General features: G+C 38.0%; 1 protein-coding gene across 1 annotated transcript; it reads right to left on the reverse strand.

The window, feature by feature from the left end:
* Window positions 1–537: 537 nt before the first annotated feature.
* On the reverse strand, window positions 538–2757 carry LOC123723333. The gene has a single exon (XM_045685913.1). It carries the CDS (start codon window positions 2755–2757, stop codon window positions 538–540), a length of 2220 nt encoding a protein of 739 aa, XP_045541869.1.
* Window positions 2758–19771: the final 17014 nt, after the last annotated feature.

Genomic DNA, 19771 nt, shown 5'->3' on the forward strand with positions numbered 1-19771 from the left:
CATCGGCGAAGGCGACATCAACAATGGAGCCGCCTTGACGCCGCACGCACGTGTTGACCGACCCCCGGTTGAGGACCATGAGTCCGGTCTCCGTCGCCCAATCTTCCAACTCCCGGCCCCGCGGATCCGTCGTCGGGCATCCCCAAGCCGAGGATTTGGCGTTGAGGTCCCCCGCGACGAGCACTCGGGTGGATCGACTTCTGCCTATCAGGACGCCGATCTCAGAGATAAATGCCTCGAAGTCGGCGAGACTCCGATTCGGCGAGAAGTACACCCCGACCACCAAGATGTCGCCGACGAGGGCCGCCACGTATCCCTGACCTCGGACTACGTCCGCGAAGGCCGGAGAGCCTGTGACGGACCGGGACGTTAAGGCCACCAGCCCGTCTGTGTCCCCCACCCAATCGTCCCCAGACGGGACCCGGTAGGGCTCGGCCACCACCGCCACATGTATTCTCCACTCCGCCATGCTCTGGAACAGAAGGTCCTGAGCTCTGGCGGAGTGATTGATATTGGCCTGGAGGAGGTTGAGGGCCATTATTCGACGACCATAGCTGCCTCCTCAGCCCCCGGCGCCGCTGCCTGTTGGGATGAGTCCGAAGACTGACCGGCCGTCGGGCTCGGACCTTCCTCTCCTCCCTTCTTTTTCCTCCTCCCATTGGATGGGGGGATGCACGCCTTGCTCCCGACATGGTGCTCCGCAGGGGCGCCAGCCGCGGCGCAGACGACGCAGTGAAGCGCGGCCGTGCATCCGCGGGCCTTGTGACCTGGTTGACCGCACCGGAAACAGAGCCCGGAGCGGTCTACTCCCTCTTGGCACTGGCAAGATATGTGCCCTGGAGCCAGGCACCTGAAGCACCTGATGGGGCGGGCATCTAGCAACCTGGCCTGGGCGGACACCCAACCCACCAGTAGGCGGCCGACGGTCGCAATCTTCTTTGCAGCCGCGACGGGACACTGGACCACGACTGATCCCAGTCCGTCGCGGCCGGTCGACATTGCGCCGGCCCGTAGCTGCTCGGCGGGGCACCCTCCCGCTGCAGCTATGGCGGCAACCACCTCGGCACTGGTGGTGGCGTCGTCCAAGCCTGCCACCCGTAGGGCCACGGACTTAATAGGCCGGGAGACGCGGACGACACCACCATCCAGGACCTCCCGGAGCCTTTGGGCCAGGGAGTCCGCCTTCTCGCCGCTAGAGGCGCCCGGGAACTCGAAGACACGTCCCCCATTGGCAGCCTTCCGAAGGCGAACGCCCTGGGCTCCGAACTCGGCTGGGTTTATTTTCTCCTTCGCCGAGGCAATGACGCTGGCGTAGGTGGCACCCTGCTCCGCAGCGCCCGGCTGCAGCGTAATAACAACTGCCGACGACCGAGGCACATGCAGCTTTGCAGCACCACTCTTCACCTGAGGCCGCCTTTTAGGGCCCACCTTTGTCCACTCGCCAACCGCGGGCTGCGACGGCTGCTGCCCGGGTGGTGGGTCTTTCTTCTTCTTCTTCTTCCTTTTTCTCCTCCTCTTTCTCTTCTCTTTTTCCCCGCTAGCGGGTAAGGAGGTCTGGGCAGGACCCGACGGGCGCTGGTGTGGCGCCGATGGGGCTTTCCTTTGAGTGCCGCTGGGGCCGGGTTGAGCCGCCACTTTGGGTGCCGTCTGTTGCCGCGCAAGTTTGTCGGCGTATGTGCTCCCGTCCTTCCTCGTATCGGCCGCGAGAGGCGGCCGCAGGTTCTTCTCCGGGAGAAGTCTGTCCTCTAGCGAGGCCAGGCGGGCGTTCATCATCCCCCCGACCTGAACCATCACTGCACGACAGATCTCCTCCACGGAGGGCGTCTCGCTCGGTGTTTGTGTTTGTGGGGGCCGTGATGCGGGGGCGGCCTCCATTGTCACATCAGGGTCGGAATGGCCAGCGGAACCCCGTGTCCGCAGGTCCTCCTTGATGGTAGCAAGCTCCTTACGGAGTGCGTCCATCTCGGCGCGCAGGCGGGCATTGTCTGCCTGCAGCTGCTGTGTTTCTTCCGTTTGTGTGCGAGCCCCGAGGACTTCCACAGCTTCCTTGATGGATGCCGCAGCGTCCTTCAAGGTCCGCACAAAGGTACCCTTTAGGTTGGACGACTTGGTCGCCACCTTCATTATAATCTCCAGGTCCTCCTGCACCTGCTCATGAAGCTGAGCGGCGCATCTCTCTCCCGTTACTTCCGCAGGTCGAGAAAACAGCGCAGACCTTGTCTCGCGCCGGAAACGAGCGATCTTAGCTTCCTTCTCGAGGTCTTCCTCCTTATTCTTGGCCCGAGCTCTGGCCGCAGCCCTCTTTTCTTGCTGGCGCCACCTTGCCATCGCTAGGGACACCGCCCGGTCTTCGTCCTCGGATCCCTCGCTGAGACGGGGCCGCTTCGCGCCGAACATCGCTGCGGCCGCCTCCGAAATCTGGGACCTCTCGGAAATGACGACGTGGCTGCAGTCGGAATCCGACGCTGCCCTACCATCGCACTCCATGGTGTCATCATTGGTATGACCTGGGGCCGCCTCACGGCACTCTACAGGTCTCCCGTTCCCAACACCAACCTCTTTTTCCTTCCTTAAAACCAAATCGCATGCTTCAGAATCCAAATTTCTCGCCAAGGTCGTTTTTTGGGTGACAGTAAGGCAGCCCTTGCCCCCCCCAGAATACGAGGGGCAGCCTGCAGCCGTAGCCACAGGGAGGGATTCTCCCTCAGCCGAACTGAGGGTACCCTCCTGGGGTAGTTTCTTTTTTCGAGATGCCATTACATAGTTCTCCAGTGTTATCGGACACCGGAAACCGCCTTTAGATACAGGGTGAGGTCCCTGACCACGATGCGCGGCCTAGAAGGCCACCGTCCCACGACCGAAGTCCTCTGCAGTTAAATGTGCTGCCGCACACCGACGTATTTGCCCGACAGGGTGGCCGAGTTGACCATACCTGCCGCGCCGAGGACCTTGAAGGCCCCCCATCCTACGACCCCTAAGGATCCACTGGTGTTTTCCGCGGGCCTGTCCGGTATGGGAGGCCCTGTCCGGCATAGCCCCGCGGAAAAACACCCCAACACGCCGCACGGCAGCACCTCGGTGCTCGCCGTACCCAACACCGCCCAATGAGCGTGCTTGAGCCCCATCCTTCATCCTGTGATGATCACAGGAGGTGGAGGGGCTCCTCCTCCTCCGGGGATTTTTTATAGAGGTTCCCTTCCTCGCGGCCCAACGCTCAGTGCGCAAGGCCCCCGGTCCGCTCAGTGCGGATTACGGTTTGCTTGGCGTCCACCGATCATAAAGACCAGCGGACGGCCAAGTGTGGTGTTGCCACCGGGTAATTTTTTAGAGAGGTTTTCTTCCTCGCAGCCCCACGCTCAGTGCGCAGGGCCCCCGGTTCCGCTCAGTGCGGATTACGGGTTGTCCGACGGTGGCCGAAGCCATCGCCCACCGGCCAAAGACCGGCAGGCCCGCCGCACGGGTGGTCGCCACCCGAACTGTCCCAGAACCAGAACAGTCCGAGCAACAACCCATCGGGATAGCGCATCGCTGCGCTCCACCCGTCTAGTGTTTGGTTCACGGGGCTTTCGCCCTACCCCGACAAAAATGCCGGGGCGTTCCCCTATCCACCACCCGGGGACGCGCCACGTCGGAGTTCACCTCTCCGCCCACTCGGACAACCGAGCAGGTCCGTGGAGCCAGCCAAATCCTGCCCCAAGCGAAAATTAACCCCAAAAAAGTTACTTGTTAGCGTTTGGTGGACTAGTGCCGGTATTGTTCATTACAGTTTTCTCAAATCTGGCCAGACTATTACGGCTGATGTCTATTGTCAGCAATTGCAAACCATGATGGAAAAGCTAGCGGCTAAACAACCTAGGCTGGTCAATCGCTCCACGCCACTGCTGCTTCACGACAACGCTAGACCACACACTGCGCAACAGACGGCTACTAAATTAGAAGAGCTTCAATTGGAAAGTCTAAGACATCCTCCGTACTCCCCGGACCTTGCTCCAACAGATTACCATTTTTTTCGAAATTTGGATAACTTCTTGCAAGGGAAAAAATTCAACTCCGATGGGGCAGTCCAAATCGCCTTCAAAGATTTTATTGATTCCCGTCCGACTGGTTTTTTTAGTAAAGGGATCAATGAACTACCTATGAGATGGCAAAAGTGCATAGAAAATAATGCTTCATACTTTGATTAATTAAATATATTATATTAAAAAATATTCGACTTTTTGTTCGTCCCATACAAAACGCCAATTTCATATGTAAGGACCTAATATAAACAAAAATTAACTTTAACTGTTAACTTTAACTTGCGTTAAATTTTCGTAAATTAAACGCTTTAACGATTAACGAAGTTAAATTTTTATTTAACGAATTAACGATTAACGGAGTTAACTTTTTGATTAACTGTGCCCACCTATGGTCATTCTTCTGTCTTCCAAAACCAGATTCTCAACCTTTTTGACATTTTCTTCTGTAACGGAGGTTGAAGGCCGCCCATAACGCGGGTCATCTTTACAGCTTGATCTACCTCTTTTAAATTCAGCCACCCAGTACGCAACCGTAGAATAGGGTACAGCATCACCCCCTAATGTCTGCTGGATGTCCAAAAAAAAAAATTTCCTTCGTAGACATTTTTTTCAAACTGAGATATTTTATCACCGCACGTAACTCACTTTTATCCATAATTTTGACTTTTTAGCCGACTTCAAAAAGAAGGAGGTTATCAATTCGACTGTATTTTTTTTTTTTTATGTGTGTTACCGCGAAACTCGGCCCCTGGTGGTCCGATTTTGATAAAAATTATTTTAATCGAAAGGAAGTGCTTGCAGGTGGGTCCCATTTTTTTGTTTTTTTTTAAAATAACTAGAAGACTAGTAGATTTTGAATATAGCTCCAAAATTTGTTGCGGAAATTAGGGACATTTTTGCTTTCAGCGCTTACGTAGGCTAAACTATAGGACCTACATAAAAATGATTTATGGCGAATTGTAGCTCTTTAAATGTGCTAAATAAAAGTCCGCGATAGCATATATCTATCTTTTATAGTTTTCTCACAATAACCATTTTTTTCTTTAGAAACATTAATTAAATTCATGCCCTATTTCCGACGCTATTATTCAAGTTCAGTATTAACCCTTATGTAAATAAATATGTTCATTATCAAGAGAATTAAATGTAGATTATATTTGCAATTGAAACTATATCATTCTGTCTAATAGTTTAGGAGATATCGTAAGAATAAAATTACGCGGAAACGAAAAATGCTACATCGCGTTACAATGAATAGCACAAATTTGCTTTCTGGGCTTACGTAGGTCAAACTATATGACCTACATTAAAATGATGTATCGAGTAATTATAGATCCTTAAATTTGCTAAATAAAAGTCTCAGGTGGCATATATCTATCATCTATGGATGTCTCACAAAAACCATGTTATTATGAACAAACTTCGATTAAATTGCACACGAAAAACAGCGTCGTAAGCTTACGGCGCTATTATATTATATTCGATATGAATCCTTATCCAAATAAATATGTTTGATGGCTAGAGTATTAAATGCAGATTACATTAGCCTTTAAACTATGTAATTCTGATCAATAGTTTGGAAGATATTAAATTATTAAAAACTACGCGCATTCGAAAAATGCTACTGCGACGCGCGGCTGGACAAAATTAAAGGCACGCTACGATGTATTAGTTCGTTTATTTTCAATTTGTATACCGATTTTGATAATTATTTCATTGTTTAAAGGATAAGTGGTTATCTGGTGTATTCTAAATTAGTTTTTGAATTGAAGTACACACATATTAAATAGGAAAGTCCTTTTCTTTATTTGTCTTATTTATGTCCTTATACGTATTAAGGAAATTTGTAGTTAAACTTCAAATTCACTAAAAATTGAGAAATAAAACAAACATTTTAAGAAAAAAAAATAGCCGACTTCAAAACAAACAAAACTATCTCAAACAAAATGCGCTCAAAAGTAACTTCAAAAATACAATTTCAAACAAAATGCACTCAAAAGTAACGTAAAAAAACAATTTCAAACAAAATTCACTCAAAAGTAACATAAAAAAACAATTTCAAACAAAATGCATTCAAAAGTACCATAAAAAACAATCTCAAACAAAATACACTAAAAAGAAACAAAATAATGTCATGAAAACTTCTTTCTTTCTTTCTTCTCTCTTTCAAAAACCCTCTAAACTCTAAAGAAAGTTCTCTTCTTTCTTGTAACATGTCTATATTGTATAATTATTGTTATTTTGGAGTCGGTTTCGGCCTAAGTAGGGACATAAACGTAAGTATGTCTAATACATCTCAAATATAAAATGTCACCTATTTACTTCGGCCGACACCGACTGCGAAATAACAATAATTATACAATATAGACATGTTACAAGAAAGAAGAGAACTTTCTTTAGAGTTTAGAGGGTTTTTGAAAGAGAGAAGAAAGAAAGAAAGAAGTTTTCATGACATTATTTTGTTTCTTTTTAGTGTATTTTGTTTGAGATTGTTTTTTATGGTACTTTTGAATGCATTTTGTTTGAAATTGTTTTTTTTTTTACTTTTGAGTGAATTTTGTTTGAAATTGTTTTTAGCAACTCGTTGCACAAAAAAATTTATTACATGCGAACGAACTGACAAAAACAAGTGACAGTCTGCATAAATATAGTGTGATAGACACTCTTTAATTTGAATATCGAACTTGATCCAAAAAGGTTTCATATATATGCACTTCTAAGAACTTTTTGATTCACCCTCGTACTCTGTCTTACATTTGAAATTCACGATAACAGATGCATCCTGCTCACACACAAATCCATACAGATTACGGAAGTTTTCAAGTTTCATAAAAAATTAAAATTAACCAAATTATCAGTCGAAACTTTTTTAATATATATAAATCTATGTAAATATTGTTTCTTTTCCGTATTGTATACAGTATAGGCAAGTTAGAGGCTTTGTATATACCAAACTATAATAATTAAAATTGAAAATTATCATGCAATTCTCAGCATTTGTTGAGTGCGTCTTTAAAACTGAGTTTGCACTGTCGAAACTCTTTTATAAAGACACTAGTCGCCGGCGACTCTGTCCGCGCGGAATTTAAAAAAAACTTTGTAAGTAGCGTATGTGTTCTTCCAGACTATGTTCTACAACCGTGCAAAATTTCACCATGATCTGTTGAGTCGTTCTGAAGATACCATCAAACAAACATCCATCCATCCATTTAAACATTCGCATTTATAATCGTCTCTCTGATTCGCATCGAATACACAGGAAAAATTATCTCATTTTAACGTTCCGACCAAAACTCTAATGAAGGTTCAAATATAATTTTCGTCCAAAAAATCTGGCACTCAGTTTGGTTGTAGTCGAGGAATCAAAACTGACACAATTCTATCAAATACTTGAAAGTAACAAGACATGTCCAAGAATTATAACAAATAGTAGCCGTAAAACAATTTTAGTTTTTAAAATTATTCTTTTTGTCATTACATACGACAAAAGTAAACATAACTTGTATTCACACATGTCATCTTTCACATTCTGTATGAAAAAAACAGAGACAATATGTTTCAAAACATGTGACACAGCATTTCAAACCAGATAACAAGAATCGCGTACTCATCCCATCTCACGGAACATCTGCAGATAACCAACAAAACTAAATGCAAATGCTCCAGAGATTTATCTAAATATACAATAGATCTGCCCCACATTTTTTAGATATTAATTAAGAGCGCGAACATATATTTATTTTATTAACGCAACAATGAACTGTTATAAATATACTCTATGTAAAGCGTTTTCAATGGATTCTCTATATTTGATGGTCAAAGTTGACGTTATAAAAATACTTTAACTAATGGAATGATTTAATCATTTCACAACTATTAAAATATTAGTGAATTATCATTCCACGAGTATTACAACTTGTCCGGAATAACTTTATTGTTCGCGCCTCAAACCTTTCACATATCTATTACAGGGTATTGTGCCATACAAACTTTATGACGGTTTGAAATTGAAGATATTGGCGGGAAGTTCCCTTCCACACACAGAGGGCTGAGCAGCTTTACACTGCCACAAGCATTCAGAGTGTGAATGTTTTAATTCAGATATTAAAGCACGAAAACTGATGATATCGGTATAGTCTCCACTTGTACAAGAACCTTGTCATATCTTTCTTTCAAAGAGAACGAGTGAGACGTGAATATCTTCTGTAACGGTGTCAGTGAAAATCCTCGGTTATTCTCACCGACAATTACAAGGATAACAAGATAAACCTTCTACATTTTTTGTATTATTTCATCTAAATACTCGTAGTCCAGAAGGTTTTAGAAATACCTTTATATATCTTTTATTACTTAACAGTTCAAGTCTGACAAGTCTAAGTAAAATTCTTTATTAAAAAATCAGAAATAATATTCTAAAGGTGAATATACACTAGGGCATTTCCTTAAGCATTTTTAAGTAAACGTTCTTACGAATGGTATAATACAGGTGAAAGTTTCCAAAACACGTCTGATTCGTGAAAGGGTTATTACCCTTTCACGAATCAGACGTGTTTATATATCTACTAGAATATATGATAGAGCGGCTCGTTGTTCTGTTACAAGTAAATGTTCTAGTCTATACGCACCTTTATTTCACGCATTGAGTTAGTAACTGACTTGTAAAATATATATTATCAAATATTCCTTGAGATTTTTTTTACAACTATTGTATTAAAAATTAGCTAAAATATGTTAACAATATACAATACGTAATACAATTAATTGTTAACATATACATCTGTTAAAACAGTTGGTTTCCATTGTCGAAACACTTGTTTCACAACAAAATGTTTTAATACATGTATTACGGCAGTGGAAATGGACACATATATGAAATAAAAAAATACCTAGATTGTATTAAAAATAATGAAATGGACGAGGATTATAAAACATAATTTAGACAAAATCAGTTCCGGGAATTTTCTAAACGTATTTCTATTGTTTCAAATACAAAATACATAATTATATATGATTTTAGATTTTTTTTGTGTTGACTATTTAATTTTGAATCATTGTGAAAATTGATAGAAATACATATAAGATATATATAAAACGGATTATCATAGACGCAAACTCTGCAACATAAAAACACACAAACTGACAAACATATTCTACCTCAACTCTATATATGTAAGATTTATACATTAATTATATTAACTCTGAGCACATAACAATTTATATTTTATTTATTTTTATTTTTATTTTTATTTATTTAGGGTTGCCAACAAAATATGTTACACACAGTTATACATAATCTAAAACATAAGTTTCATCTAAGCGTAATCTTAAACATATTTCAATTACAGGCAAACACAGCATTCATGTAATCAAAGAGAGTACCACAAAAACAAAACTATAAATAACATTATACTTATACACATCTAAAGAGATCCAAAACAAAGTGCAGTGACAATCAAAAAAAAAATATAATTCAGTAACATGTAATAAAATATAAGAAAACAGAATAAAATGTATATATTACTTAACCGGTTTTAAGGAAACAGTTGCATTAAGTTTTTTAAGAAAAGATGACATTGAATCAAAGAAAATGTCTATATCCGATAACTTATTAATCGTTTCATTAAATTCACGTGAAATTCTATTGATAGGTGCATTCTTGCCTACATTCGAGCGATAACGGCGAATCATCAACATATCTCTTTTTCTACTACATCTTTTAGACGCATGTCGAGGGACTAGCAACACAATCTTGCTGATTAAATCTGGAGCTATAGCCATACCATTTATAATTTTATATAATAATAATATATCTGTTACAGTCCTACGATGATTTAAAGACGTCATTTTAAAACGATCTAACCTGTTTACATAATCGAGCTCGCGCGAGCAGGTCTTATCTTTATAGACTAAATACCTCGTGAAACTTTTTTGGACTCGTTCTATTCTATCAATGTGACACTGATACATTGGATTCCAGACAGGAGAGGCGTATTCGAGCACGCTCCTTACATACGCGTTATAGAGTATTTTTAGAGGCAAAATAGTTTTGAAGTCCCTGCAGCACCTTTTAATAAATCCTAGAGTTCTGTTTGCTTTACCGACCATGTTGTCGATATGGTCTATAAATGAGAGCTTAGAATCTAAATGAACGCCCAGGTCACGTATACTGGAAACTTCGTGCATTACCACATTATTTACCGAATAGGATGTAGGAAGAGGCCGAGTTTTTTTCGTGAATTTTATATGAAAGCATTTTTTGACGTTTAAGACCATCCTGTTTGATTCGCACCATCTCTCAATAGCGTTTATGTCGTCCTGCAATAATTGAGCGTCAGCTAAACTTTGTACACATTTATAAATTTTAATGTCATCAGCAAACATTGAGCAGTTGCTATTCTTTATAACATTAACGATGTCATTTACAAAGGCTAAAAATAATATAGGACCTAAGTGTGAACCTTGAGGCACGCCAGATGCAACAACAATGGCCTCTGATTTAAACCCACCTGTGACTACATACTGTCTCCTATTACTAAGGTAAGAATGAAACCAATTTAAGATCACCCCATGCACACCATAGCTAGATAACTTCTTTGCTAAAATATTGTGGTCCACCTTGTCAAATGCGCTGCTGAAGTCAGTATAGATTGCATCTACTTGTAATTTAGAGTCTATGGACGTAGATATATCATTAACGTATGATACCAGATTGGTTATAGTCGATTTCTTTTTACTAAAGCCATGTTGTTGGTGTTTTAATACAACGTTCAAGTGCGATGAGAGAACCGGAGTTACTAAAGATTCAAAGAGTTTAGCCAATGTACAGAGTAATGACACAGGACGATAGTCTTTTATATTTTTTCGATCCCCTTTTTTAAATATAGGAACAATATTCGCACCTTTCCAAAGTTCGGGAAAGGTGCCAGAGGATAAAGATGCATTGAATATAATTTTTAACGGAAGGACAAGGTATTGAGCACATCTTACAATGAAAAAAGGCGGTATCCCATCGGGTCCGCATGCTTTATTAATGTTAAGTTTTTTCATAGCTTTTATGATGTCTGCTTCTGTTAATTCCAAGTGAGTTAGTGTGTTTTGTGGAAATACACATTCGCTTAATGAAAAATCTTGAATTGGGCTATCGGTTGATGGTGTAAAATTAGAAGAGAAATGTTGAGCAAATAATTCACAGATATCAAATCCCGAGGACGCAGTGACATTGTTCAGCTCCATTTCAGAGGGTAAGACAGATGTAGTAGACTTACATGACTTCAAATAAGACCAAAAGCACTTGGGATTAACACGGATGTTTTGTTCTAATTGTGATATATAATTTTTGTAGCACCTTTTAACGAGGGAATGTACCCTTTTACTTAATAGCCTAAATTCAGACTCATCCCGCGGGTTTTTGTACGTCTGTAGACGGCGTCTGAGTTTTTCTTTTTCTTTTATCGATCTTATAACAGATTTAGTGAACCAAGGAGGGTATTTAGTATTACGAGGAATACGAGTGGGAACTGTTGAATCTATTATTGAATTTAATGTAACATAAAACAAAGAAAGCATGAGATTTACATCTGAGCCACAAGATTTAAAAATATCTAACCAGTCAATTGCTTTAAATTTTTCAATGACTTTATCGTAATCAGCTTTAAAAAAGTTGAACTTAGAGGTACTCTTAGGCTTTAATGTAGAGTATTTAATGGATTGAAAAGCAATTTCGACAGGCGGATGATATTCATCAACTTTGGAGATAGGATCTAGACATTTTCTCACGATACAGCCACCTACATTACTGCTGCATAAGACTAAATCTAATATTTTATTATTACAGTTAGTAATGCTATTAAATTGTTTGAGACCATTTAAGGAAAAAAAAATCCATAAAGGCATAACCTAGGTTGTTTTGGTAATTATAGGGCAACAGACCATTCATCGCAGTACACGAATCATTCCTCCATTCTATAAACCCTAAATTGAAGTCACCAATGATAATTGTAGGATTGGCTGTTTCTTCCATAATACTTGAGACTTTACGTAGAAAGTTGTCTAAAGTTAACTGGAGCACGGGAGGAGGCAAGTAGACAACTCCAATATTAATATTTCTGAATTCCTTATTATGACAGAAGCTTAGACGGATCCACAAATCTTCCACCTCGCTTTCCCATTTAGTCATTCTCACTGAGTTTATGTTTGAAGATACCGCAAGAAGTACACCACCGCCCTCTTTACCTACTAGCGTAGACGTACTTCTGTCTCTCCGGTATATGCAATATTGAGAATCAAAAATTTCACTGTCACCCACTCCCGAATTGAGCCATGTCTCCGTGGCTGCTATTACATTATAGGATTTCATTGATGCTGACAAATTTATATCTCGTAACTTAGTTCGCATACCTCTAAAGTTCTGATAGTATACTGTAAGAACATCGTGCGAAGAACTATTATCGACACATTGATTTTGTGGATGCTTATCGTATTTTAATGTCATCAAAACTTCTATTAAATTAAGGTTAAAGCAGTTTCAACGAATCCAAGTTCCTAATTTGTTTTGCAGGAGCCCCTTCGTGTTTGCGCACGAGGATTTTTCCGTCACGCACCCAAACGAATTTATATCCCTTCTCTCGAGTGACTTTCCGTGACGTTATATGAAATTCTTACAAAATTGTATAACATTTTTTTATAAATTCACTAAGGTATTTAATGCACTAGAGGTTTGTTGAAACGAGGACCTTTTTTGTAGAAATTCTTCTCATTACACGTGTTTGGAAAAAAGCATTTAGATTTGAGATTAAATTCGACAATTTTATCAATAAATTTATATATTCCATTCTTTGAATAAAACTAAAACAACAATAATGTTTACTTTATTTGAAATTCTCAGTAAATTGACGAGTAAAGTAGAAAATCAAAGGAGCAAAGGTCCTCTTTTCCTTCGTCCTCTATGCTCTTATCACCCGCAAATTTGAAGTCCTTTAGTAATATAGCCGCATCATTGCGACTGTAGTCTGAGGTAGACGGTAAACAGATAAGTTCCGTTACTCTATCTTTTATAAAAGATTGACGCAAGTCGCGCGGTAACCAGCTTACGGTGAACGACGCCAGATTTCCCTTCTATATGTACAATTATCGCGTCGTACCTAATAATAAATAACAATTATCTAAACAAAGCTTTAAAAAAATCGAATCTATCATTTCGCCTGCAATCAAATGCTGACATTATCTAACTCTAACGTGATGTTTTTCACACGATAGAACAATCTAGATTGCGCAGGTCTAAAGTAGCGTCAAGATTTACTCTAGTCATTTACCAAATGTTGACGAAAAATAGAAAAATATTTACACAACCGCAATTTTCAAAGTAGACATATTGACAGAAATTCATCCACGTGTTACAAATTTATTTAACATCCATCATGATTGTCACCAGACATCATATATTTAAAGATCACTCCACTGGCCATTTTATCAAGGTGGAAATGTCGTTAGCAAATTCAGTGAGCCCAGCGAGATTGTTTGTGATAACCGCCGTCGTATCGTCATCGACAAACATATCGTAAAATTATCGCCATAAATATTATATTAATTTCGAAATAATTGACGATTACGATAAAATGGCGATTGTCAGATTCGTGCTAGGCCTACTACAGTCATTGTCGGAGTAGTAATATGCAAGATTCATCTTAATCCTCCGCATTTCTTATTTAGAGACGTTTACACAAATCGAGGTATACTAATTAATACAACAGATTTCGTTGTAAAACAATCGCCATATAGGTTCTTAGTGTGCCATAATAACAGCGCGTTGTCGCAGCGTTTGGCATTTTTGACATCAACTCTGCTGTCTAAGCGGAATTATTGTTCGTTGTGAATGTGCGTTGCGACACCACATTTGCTCGTGTGGCATCTATCTTATAAAGTTAAACAAGAACTTTATATTGGGAATAACAGAATGCGATACAATTGTTAACAAACGTTATTTTTATAATATAGGTTAAATATTTGCAGCACATTTTAAATTATTCTTCCAAGTAATTTAACAATTAGATTTTTATTTATATTTGTGCATAATTGATTGAATATATTTTTTTAGTGTGTTATTGCATTTAGGCACTATTTCAGTCTTTAAAAGTAAAGTCTTTTAAAGGCATTAAATGGGCTGTCAAAACTGGAAATCTTACATTACATTATTGCATTAAGTGACATGAAATGTATAACGGATATGCAAAAATGACAAGATAATTTACCATAACATACAAATCTAATAATTTAACTTTAGGAAAAAAATATTATTGCGCATCAATTTCGTAAATACATATATAAAAAACTACATATTATTTATTAAACATCAATAATATCTATGCGTATTTTTTCACATTCCAAGATATAAAGGACCGTTTCCGTGGTGTATTATTATTGCCAACGATGTACCGTACAAAGACAGTGACCAGTGGAAACGTGCCTTTAGACGGTTTCACTTACATAGTCGATATCTCACAAAATATACTATAAATATGTTAGTTTGCAAAGGCAATGAAGCCACGGAGAGGAAAAAAACTATCATCAAGTACGTCGTATTAAATTATTTATGAATTAATAATTCAAATTTTGATCTCCTTCAAGGAAGATAAACTAACGCAAAATCTTAATTATATGGAAAAATTTAAAAAAATAGTATAATTTATGTACGTCAGATGTCACTTTCGTAGATATATCGGATATATATATATATACAGTCAAAACCGTTTATAGCGACATCGTTTAGAACAACATACCGGTTAAATTGACCAAAATCAAAGGTCCTGGCTGAATGTTATTACATATCTTTCCTATTAATACCTGTCACCGGTTGTTACAACTATCGGTTTTTACGACTCAATATGAGTAGTCCCTTCGATGTCGTTATAACAGATTTTGACTGTATATTAAATTATTGCTATTATGTGATATTAACTTTATATATACAAACATTGTATGCAATTGCAGTCATAAACTACTTAAATCATAAGATTTTACGGCAGTGATATATTTCAAATGTCCGTAATCTATTCTATATTGCTTTATCAATAATTTTAATTTACTATCAGCAAACTACAATTTTAAGTGTATTTCCCGTTACCCAGATCAATCGGCTCAATGAGAAAATTTCCCATTGGGTCGATCGACCTACTAATAAGAAACATTCGATTTTAAAGGCAAAAAGTACCATAAAAAACAATCTCAAACAAAATGCACTCAAAAGTAACATAAAAAAACAATTTCAAACAAAATGCATTCAAAAGTACCATAAAAAACCATCTCAAACAAAATGCACTAAAAAGAAACAAAATAATGTCATGAAAACTTCTTTCTTTCTTTCTTCTCTCTTTCAAAAACCCTCTAAACTCTAAAGAAAGTTCTCTTCTTTCTTGTAACATGTCTATATTGTATAATTATTGTTATTTCGCAGTCGGTGTCGGCCAAAGTAAATATAATATTATACATTTTATATTTGAGATGTATGAGACATACTTACGTTTATGTCCCTACTTAGGCCGAAACCGACTCCAAAATAACAATAATTATACAATATAGACATGTTACAAGAAAGAAGAGAACTTTCTTTAGAGTTTAGAGGGTTTTTGAAAGAGAGAAGAAAGAAAGAAAGAAGTTTTCATGTCATTATTTTGTTTCTTTTTAGTGCATTTTGTTTGAGATGGTTTTTTATGGTACTTTTGAATGCATTTTGTTTGAAATTGTTTTTTTATGTTACTTTTGAGTGCATTTTGTTTGAGATTGTTTTTTATGGTACTTTTGAATGCATTTTGTTTGAAATTGTTTTTTTTATGTTACTTTTGAGTGCATTTTGTTTGAGATTGTTTTTTTTTAAGTCGGCTATTTTTTTTTCTTAAAATTTTTGTTTTATTTCACAATTTTTAGTGAATTTGAAGTTCAATTACAAATTTCCTTAATACGTATGAGGAAAGAAATAAAGAAAAGGACTTTCCTATTTAATATGTGTGTACTTCAATTCAAAAACTAATTTAGAATGCAGCAGATAACCACTTATCCTTTAAACAGTGAAATAATTATCAAAATCGGTATACAAATTGAAAATTAACGAACTAATACATCGTAGCGTGCCTTTAATTTAGTCCAGCCGCGCGCCGCCGTAGAATTTTTCGAATGCGCGTAGTTTTTAATAATTTAATATCTTCCAAACTATTGATCAGAATTACATAGTTTAAAGGCTAATGTAATCTGCATTTAATACTCTAACCATCAAACATATTTATTTGGATAAGGATTCATATCGAATATAATATAATAGCGCCGTAAGCTTACGACGCTGTTTTTCGTGTGCATTTTAATCAATGTTTGTTCACAATAACATGGTTTTTGTGAGACATCCATAGATGATAGATATATGCCACCGAAGACTGTTATTTAGCAAATTTAAGGATCTATAATTACTCCATACATCATTTTTATGTAAGTCATATAGTTTGACCTACGTAAGCCCAGAAAGCAAATTTGTGCTATTCATTGTAACGCGATGTAGCATTTTTCGTTTCCGCGTAATTTTATTCTTACGATATCTCCTAAACTATTAGACAGAATGATATAGTTTTAATTGCAAATATAATCTACATTAAATTCTCTTAATAATGAACATGTTTATTTACATAAGTGTTAATACTGAACTTGAATAATAGCGTCGGAAATAGGGCATGAATTTAATTAATGTTTCGTAAAGAAAAAAATGGTTATTGTGAGAAAACTATAAAAGATAGATATATGCTATCGCGGACTTTTATTTAGCACATTTAAAGAGCTACAATTCGCCACACATCATTTTGATGTAGGTCTTATAGTTTAGCCTACGTAAGCGCTGAAAGCAAAAATGTCCCTAATTTTCGCAACACATTTTGAAGCTATATTCAAAATCTACTAGTCTTCTAGTTATTTAAAAAAAAAAAACAAAAAAATGGGACCCACCTGCAAGCACTTCCTTTCGATTAAAATAATTTTTATCAAAATCGGACCACCAGGGACGGAGATTCGCGGTAACACACATAAAAAAAAAAAAAAAATCAGTCGAATTGATAACCTCCTTCTTTTTGAAGTCGGCTAAAAATAGGATATTTGTTACATTATTTATTGCTACACCGTTTCCTAAGCAATAACACTAAATTAAGACATTTCATTTTCAAATACAACAATAAAACATGCTATTTTTAGCCGATTTCAATAAGAAGGAGTTTATCAATTCGACTGTATTTTTTTTTTAAATTTTATATATGTAAAAAGCAGTAAAATTCATTTCAACCGATATTCAAATTTATAACATTTATTTTACAATTGTATGCATTCGTAAGTTCCATGTTACATGTTCGCAAGTCAATTTTCAAATACCAAAATATATTTTTTTAATATCACAAATATATTGTGATTTATAAACTCTGATATAAGTCATTTGTGTGTTATAGTCACGGGTTTCCACTACCGAAACACTTGTACAAAAACATACAGCTATCCCTCTTTTTTTATATCAAAAGGTGGCAAACGAGCAAACGGCCATTTGAATTCGCCGATAGCGAGACGACAGTTGCCTATAGACATTCGCAAATGCAGATGCGTTGCCTACCTTTAATCAACGGAGAAAGGAATGCACAGAAAGAGAATATTTCCCCTTCCTATGCGTCCACTCTTCCGCCAAATACACTTCCCCTTCCCATTCTATCCTAATATGAAAAGGGTGTGAAGGAAAAGAGGACTAAAATTAGCCTCCGGCACCACACTCATCAGACTGTACTTGGAATGACTTCCACTTACGTCTGTCTTCTGTGATGTCGTGGTATTTCACCGGGCGAGCTGAACAATTCGTGCAACTGATGTTTTTATTGCTGGCATTTACCACTTTTAAACCTCTTACTGTCTTTGAGATAATAGGGATAACTGTGTTTTTCTAAAACTGTTTCGACAGTGAAATCCTACGTTAATATGCACGTACATAGATAGTAAGAACATAAGTAACCGTGACCCATATACAAGTATATAATTATGTATATACCAAATGAACTAGTTATAATTTAAATGTAATAAATCTCATTCTAGTAATTTATGAAATTCATACAAAATTCTGGTAACAGTTACTCATAGTTAATGGTTATTTGCACTAGCGCTAACTGCACAAAATGACAACAACAAGCGCCTAGTGGCTAAGTTGAAATAGTCATTTATCTGTGACAAAGATTTTTATGTCACATTCATGTCATGTCAAATTTAACTTAATAATTTGATTTCACGAATTAATTGTGAGAAATTTTTTGTATTAAAAAATAATCAAAAATGATTATAGAAAACTGTATACAAGTTTTTTTTTATAATAATCTATTTAGTGATTTTATTTATTTATTTATTTTATTTATTTATTCTTTAGCACTTTTATAAGTACAAGGAGGACTTAATGCCTAAAGGCATTCTCTACCAGTCATCCGGTATATGAGAGGAAAGTATAATTTATTTATTTATTTATTTATTTATTTATTCTTTAGCACTTTTATAAGTACAAGGAGGACTTAATGCCTAAAGGCATTCTCTACCAGTCATCCGGTATATGAGAGGAAAGTATAATTATGTGCAGGGCAGATATGAATTGAAGATACTATTTTACTAATACAATATTATGTTATACAGTAATATATTAGAAATAAATAAGTATAAATAAAATATTGTATATAATATTGATAAAACATTGTACATGTAGAAGAAAAAGAATAAGATAAATAAAAACTCTAGATTAATAAATACAATAATAAGCGATAACGGCGAGAAGGCTACTTATGAATGGAGTCTCATAACATAATGATGCCGAATCAGACGCTTGAAAATAATTTTGGAGGAGGCTCTTTTAATGTCAGGTGAAAGATCGTTCCACAGTCTAACAGCTGTCACAGAGAAGGATTTATCCAAGAAGGACGAGTGATGAATAGGCGCGGATAGTGAGAGATTATCAGAGGACCGAAGAGAAAGCTCGTGATTTTCACACAGAAATTTGAAGAAGTCTTTTAAATAAGTGGGGTAATTTGTATCATTTAATACTGAGTAAAGAGTGCAGAGAATACGAACGTTCCTACGTTCTCTGATGGGCAGCCATTTTAGTTTTGATCGGAAATCCGACACATGATCGAACTTGCGAAGACCATAAATGTATCGTATGCAGTTATTAAGTAGTCTATCCAGCTTATTCAGTAAGTCGGTATTTAGATCAATAAAACAAACGTCGGCATAATCAATAATGGGAAGAAGAAGGGAATTTACTAAAGTAAGCTTTGTTTTGACGGGGAGGAAGTGTTTAAATCGGATGATAGAATGGAGAGATGCATAGAATTTGCGACAAATTTCTTTGACATGGGCTGACCATCGCAGCTCGGAGTCAATAATGACACCCAGATCCTTGACTGTGCTCGTAAACGGGATGACACAACCGTTGAGTGAAAGGGACGGGATGTCATCAGTAATGATTTTAGTTAACTGGCGGGAACTACCTATAATGATTGCTTGGCATTTGTGTGGGTTAATTACGATGCCGTATGCTTCAGACCACTTTTGGAGACGAGATAGATCATTATTCAGTGATAGTATAGCAGAATTTAGGTCATTGACTGATGCAGCACTATATAATTGCAGGTCATCAGCATACATGTGGTAATTACTTTTGAGATGAGGGGAAAGCAGATTTATAAAGAGTGAAAAAAGGAGAGGGGACA

This window comes from Papilio machaon, chromosome W (assembly GCF_912999745.1).
Source record: "Papilio machaon chromosome W, ilPapMach1.1, whole genome shotgun sequence".
Taxonomy (NCBI): Eukaryota; Metazoa; Arthropoda; class Insecta; order Lepidoptera; family Papilionidae; genus Papilio; species Papilio machaon.